Here is a 6467-nt window from a genome sequence, read left to right as displayed (position 1 = left end):
ATATATATAGGTTACAGATTTGAGCAATTTTGCCCATATAAAATTAGACTTACCCCCCACCAAACAAAATCTTTGACCCCTTTAAACAAAATGAAAAAAAGCCTAAGAAACATTTACAAATATAAAATACCAAACAAAACAAATTAGTAGACCCAAAAAATTAGCCCAACAACAAAGGCTAATAAAAAACTAAAGAAATTTAAGCACAATCAGCCAATTTACCAAAACATTAGCCCAACCCTTAAAAATTTTGAAACAAAACCAATTTCATCTCAAATCATTCCATCAAATTTCCCCCAAATGAAAAATCTCTAACCTAGAGAGAGACACTAGTATTGAGACGCGAGGCAAAAGGAGTGAAGACTAAGACCAAAATGCAGTAGTACCGCACGGCACGTTGGTACCAAATCTACTTCTGAGAGAGACCAAATCCCTCTCTCGTCTTTGCTGAGGTGGAGGCAGAGCATATTTTCTCTTCTTCTCTCTCTGTAATTCTCTTTTACTGTTTGGAGTTTGTACCCATGTACTGGGTGTTTTTTTTTATTTTTTATTTTTTATGAACTACCCATGCGCTGATTGGGTGATTTTGATATATGCGCTGATCGGGTGATTTTGACTTTTTGTTTTTATATCATATGCTTGTATGAATAAAGGAGCAACAATATCAATAAAAAATGTTTTTTACCATCTATAATTCCTTCTATACAAAACTATGTCAAATATAGATTTTTTAACTGAGAGTAACAAATGATACAATATAGATAAATAATTAATGGTTGTGCTTGTCTTTTAGTATATATATATATATATATATATATATTTTTTAAAGTTGAGAAGGTTTGAAATTTTAATAGTTAGTTGTTGATATTTAATAAAGTTGGTTGATTGTAGTGTTGTGCTATGCATAGTATCATTTTTTACAAACAATTTTATGTTAAGGAACAATTTTATGTACAAATTCAATTATAAATGATTTTATTTTTTTTGATACAAGATAGAATTTCTACTCTAGCCTAATCTAAGTGTATATGTGTGTGAAGCTCCCTCCTGGAGACTTGAATCCCAGTCCTTGCCCCCCACACCCCACAAGCATTTATACTTGTAGAGTGACCACCGCACCAAGGATGCGCGGTGGCAATTATAAATGATTTCTAAGATTTAAAAAACCGTTGAGTCCCCTTTTCATAGATGATTATGTTGTTAATACTTAATACTAAATGGATGTTATTTGGAGTTTTATAATTTTTTTTTTTTTACTTCAACCCCTAACTTGAACTCTTGGCTTTGTCCCTGAGTGCTAGAATTCATTTTCATATCTTCTCACCCGACATATGCCATCACATACATTGAACTAGAATCTAGCACGTATCTAATAAGAATAAGATAACTGGAAGGTCTCTTTCGGTAGAAAATCTAGATCATGAGAAAATAGGTCAGTCGAACTTAGGCGGCGTTACTTCTATCACTTTTATCATAGTTGTAAAAATCGCATGCAATGTTTTCATTTGACCTATTCTCTAGAGAGAATAGGTCAAATCCCCCATGCAACATGACTCCACAGCCATACACATTTTGGATTAATATCACCCGTCACTTTTATCCGACTTACGCCATCACATACATTGAACTAGAATGTAGCATGTATCTAATAAGAATAAGATAACTAGAAGGTCTCTTTCTGTAGAGAATCTAGTGAGTCTTCAAATAGTTCTAGTGAAGAAGAAAAGTACCAGTTGTATAAGTCATCCTCTGGCCATGATATTGATTAGTGGTTAGCCATCAGAAATGACTGAGTGAGCATGACTTGTCAAGATCTTTGTAAATAGTTTCTAAAAAAAAAAAAAAAAAAAGTCTTTGTATTTTGTATATAAGACATCACAATAGTGGTTAGCCATCAGAAACGATTGAGCGAGCGCATGGTACTCTACAAAACTCTAAAAGAAAAAGAGACACTTGGTTTGCTAAGAAAGGTACGCAATTCTTAATTTATTCATAATCATGATTGTGTGGTATAACAATCATTGAATGGAAGAAAAAAAATATTTATTTGCTATTGCTTCTGTAAACCATCAGTGGTATCATGCTGACATGAATATGTGTGTCGTAATATATGAGATATATGATCTGCTATCGTGTTCAGTCCTCTATTTTTACTTCGGTGTCAATTTGTGTTTTAGTAAATCCTGATTCAGAGGCACTGCGATTATTTTTATATGAGTTTGTTTTAAATATTCATATCATATGTGATTGGATACGTGTGCTATCAATCCTTTTAGTATTGTGGGCTAGATCTGTTTCGGTACGTGTTTCTTTTCTGCTAGATTTCATAGCGGGGTGCCAATGGGTCTTTACTCTTTTCGTTTGATTTCCACATGACGTGATTGTTAAAGTGATGATTCTGTGTTGATACAAAATTATTAACTTTATAACAAAAAATTATTATAATATGATAACAATACACACACTTGTAAAAAAACCTTGTATATTTCCTAATTATTAAATTATATAAAGTTCTATTATATTTATATTGCACATACAAATATCCACACTCATCATAATTTACACAAATAACATTATAACATAAAGTAATGTACACAATCAATATTAGACACACTCACACACATATAATATAAATTTACAAAAAAAGAATTACACTTACAATTCACAAACACTTACTCTTTACTCTTAGAGTTGAAAATACTTGTAATAAGGGTGTGCAAGATTGAAGTTAGGGGGTTCATTTAAACCCCCTAAATCGGTTGTAGCGCCGCCCCTAATTGTAACATAGGTTATTGTACTACACTCTTATATAATAAAGATGTAGCCCTTAAGGGTTTTCCCCGTGGACGTAGGTTGACAAGGCTGAATCACGTAACCTTCGTGTTCTTGGTGTTCCTAAATTTTGTTTGGATCTATGTTAACTCATGTAGTATAGTTTTTGGTGTTTGATGTGCCAAATACTAAAAATTCAACATTTGGCACACCTGATGCTAGTACTCTATTTAGCTCAACTTATCACCCAATAAGAGAGATGAAAGAGACAGGATTCAAATTCTGTCTATGAAAAAAATAATTAGTCTTTTGTTACAATGATAAAGAGCAATATTATGAAGCATATGTTATAGATTGAAATTATATATATATATATATATATCACTAATATATTGTAGGCCGACAACGCTGAATCACATAACCCTCTTACTGTAGCCCTTAAGGTTTTTCTCTTAGTCTTTTCAAATAATAACCCATTCAATCACAAAAACCAAAGTAACTCTACCTCAATGGATAACATATATGTAACCTACTTGCTTCTCCCCCTACTTGCAATTTCGCAGGAGCACCTCCCCCATCTAAAGCTCAATCTATAACATCCAGCTAGCTAGCAGTGGCATGGCGGACAGCAATACTTCAAATAATTCCATTATTGTTCGGCGATCAGCAAATTACCAACCTCCCATTTGGGGCTATGATTACATCCAGTCATTGAGAAACAAATATGTGGTATCATTTTTTTTATTGTTTTCAATTGCTATATCATTTTACTAGTGCTTCTTCTGACTATATATTACTTGGAAACTGACTGGCCCCTATGATAAAATTGTGATGTAGGGAGAAACTTGCACTGGACAAAGTAATATGTTGAAGGAACATGTGAGGATGATGCTTTCCAAAGTGGTGGATCCTTTAGAGCAACTCGAGCTAATAGATATCTTGCAAAGACTTGTATTATCTCATCACTTCGATGGAGAGATAAAGAGAATATTGGAAGATCTATACAACAATGATCAAAGTGGTGATACGTGGAGGAAGGAGAATTTATATTCCACAGCTCTTAAATTTAGGCTCCTAAGACAGTATGGATATAACATCTCTCAAGGTAATTTACAAACACAAAAAAAAAAAAAGAACACATCGGGCTATTTAAACGGAATAAATTCATCTCCAATTCACCTAAAATGGAAAGAGTACATTTAGGTAAAGAGTTTATTTCTTGGATTTGATAGTGTACATAATACCATAATATAGTTAATAATTATTGCGTTGGTCATTGCAGGAGTTTTCAATATTTTCAAGGATGAGAGAGGGAAATTCAAGGCATGCCTTTTTGAGGAAACGAAGGGTATACTATCCTTGTATGAAGCATCATTCCTTTTGACAGAAAGTGAGAATATGTTGGAGGAATTGAGAAATTTCGCAACCAAGCACCTCCAAGAATATGTCAAGCATAACAGAGATAAAACTCTTTTTGCTATGGTGACTTATGCCTTAGAGCTTCCATTGCATTGGAGAATAATAAAGTTTGAAACAAGGTGGTTTATTGATATATATAGGAGTAGAGAAGACATGAACCCTATCTTACTTAAGCTTGCAGAAATGGATTTCAACATGGTGCAAGCAGTCCACCAAGAAGATCTAAAACAAGTGTCAAGGTTAAAAAAGCTTATTATTTCTCACATTAAGTTGAGCTTCATCTGACATATAATCAATACATTAATTACTTAGTTATTGACAACCCTTAAGGGCTATATAGATTCTCTATTGAACTATTGAAGTGTACCATGATGAATGCTAAAATTAAAATCAAATCTCATGGCAACATAAAACAAATAATCAAGTTTATTATAGCCTAAATTTTAATTTTAGAAAATTGATATTTTTCTTGTTTTGTCCATAAAAAGGTGGTGGAAGAACACTAAGCTTGGAGAAAATTTGATATTTGCAAGGGATAGGCCAATGGAGATTTTCTTCTGGTCAGTGGGTATGATAGATCAACCTCAGTTTGGGTGTTGTAGGGTAAATTTAACAAAGTTGGGTTCATTGTTAACAATAGTAGATGATCTTTATGACATATATGGAACTTTGGATGAACTCAAGCTCTTCACAGATGCCATTGAGAGGTTTGTATAAATCACATAAGTGCATTACGCCTCATCCCCTTTGACATAAAAACTAAAAAATTGCTCTTTCATTTTTTGTATGACTCTAGATGGGACATCAATGCAATGGATCAACTTCCAGATTATATGAAGATATGTTTCCTCACTATCTACAACTTTGTTAATGAAATGGCTTTTGATCCCCTTAACGAACAAGGATTTCACATCATTCGGCACTTGAAAAAAGCGGTATTGGCATGAATAGAGCTTTTGAATCTATCATTGTTTATTGTTAACATTTTCTCTTAAATACATGATGATTTTAATTCCTCTAATTCATGGTCCATTATAATTGTTTCAGTGGGCAGATTTATGTAGATCTGATTTGTTGGAGGCAAAGTGGTACTACAGTGGATATATACCAAGCCTTGAAGAATACCTTGAGAATGCATGGATTACAATAACAACACCGGTTATACTAATGCATGCTTACTTTATGGTCACCAATCCAATAACGAAGGAAGCCTTGGATTGCTTGGAAGAGTACCCCAAAATATTCTATTGGTCATCAATGATTCTACGACTTACAGATGATCTTGGAACATCTGCAGTATGCTAATCACACTATCCTAATAGTTTCATTAAAAATGCTTTCAACTACTTCACACAAGCATAGCCTAACAATGTTTTCTTTTTCTTTTTTTTCTTTTTTTCTTTGGAAACTTAGAATGAATTAAAAAGAGGTGACGTTCCAAAATCAATCCAATGTTACATGAATGAAACTGGTGCTAGTGAAAAAGACGCTCGTGAGTATGTGAAGTCTTTGATTAGTACAGCATGGAATAAGTTAAACGAAGAGAGAGTTGCGAGTTCTCCATTCTATCAAACATTTATTGAAATTGCAATGAACCTTGCAAGGATGGGTCATTTCATGTACCAATATGGAGATGGGTTGGGTGATGCAGACCGAAAAACTAAAGATACTGTATTATCGTTACTTATTCAGCCCATTCCTCACTCCAGGATGTCTTCTAGCAATTCAAATACTACAGCAAACTTGAACATCAATTAAGTGAAGACCTTAAACCATGATTTATGAGTATGGATTTTGGTTTTGGGGGAGTTATCTTATTTGATAAGTGGGTTAGGGCATTGTACAACGGGTGGCCAATTAAGCTTTTTCTATGGACCCCCAAAATAAAGTAGGAATTTGGTTTTCTAACATGTTGCGGTTAATAAATCCTTCTATTTTAGTTTATTTGGGTTATTTGAGTGTTTAGTTGGTTAATAAATCCTTTATTTTAGTTTATTTGGGCTATTTGAGTGTTTTGTTGGTTTATTATCTTTGTGGATATTGTGAAATTAAGTAGTTAAATTATTATGTTATCTTTTGGAAAACGTTGGTCTTAAAATATGGAGGCAAATATGAAGTGCTGGCTTTTAAAGTTTTAAGATAGAGGTTGAAAATTCTATTATTGCATTGAAATATCTTTGACAGGGTTAATTAATGAAAAGTACTACATCTACGATACTTTCACAACAAATCTTAAATGGCAAGTTGTTACTAGTTGTTATGGGTGGACAAAAAAA

General features: G+C 33.2%; 1 protein-coding gene across 1 annotated transcript; it reads left to right on the top strand.

The window, feature by feature from the left end:
* The first annotated feature begins 1879 nt into the window (after nucleotides 1–1879).
* Nucleotides 1880–6204, top strand: LOC115965444 (myrcene synthase, chloroplastic-like). The gene is made up of 8 exons (XM_031084669.1): nucleotides 1880–1970; nucleotides 3336–3501; nucleotides 3610–3877; nucleotides 4055–4430; nucleotides 4680–4898; nucleotides 4988–5126; nucleotides 5239–5487; nucleotides 5605–6204. The coding sequence occupies exons 2-8, from the start codon at nucleotides 3391–3393 to the stop codon at nucleotides 5947–5949; spliced, it is 1707 nt and encodes a 568-aa protein (XP_030940529.1). The 5' UTR covers nucleotides 1880–1970; nucleotides 3336–3390; the 3' UTR covers nucleotides 5950–6204.
* Nucleotides 6205–6467: the final 263 nt, after the last annotated feature.

Source organism: Quercus lobata, chromosome 10 (assembly GCF_001633185.2).
Source record: "Quercus lobata isolate SW786 chromosome 10, ValleyOak3.0 Primary Assembly, whole genome shotgun sequence".
Lineage (NCBI taxonomy): Eukaryota > Viridiplantae > Streptophyta > Magnoliopsida > Fagales > Fagaceae > Quercus > Quercus lobata.
The sequence above is the reverse complement of the archived record's forward strand: the minus strand, read 5'-3'. Positions and strand labels throughout refer to the sequence as shown.

Coding starts and splice junctions, on each gene's coding strand:
- LOC115965444 (XM_031084669.1), top strand. CDS start 3,391: ATGGCGGACAGCAATACTTCAAATAATTCCATTATTGTTCGGCGATCA. Junction 4,899..4,987: donor TTCACAGATGCCATTGAGAG/GTTTGTATAAAT, acceptor GTATGACTCTAG/ATGGGACATCAATGCAATGG. Junction 5,127..5,238: donor TTCGGCACTTGAAAAAAGCG/GTATTGGCATGA, acceptor TAATTGTTTCAG/TGGGCAGATTTATGTAGATC.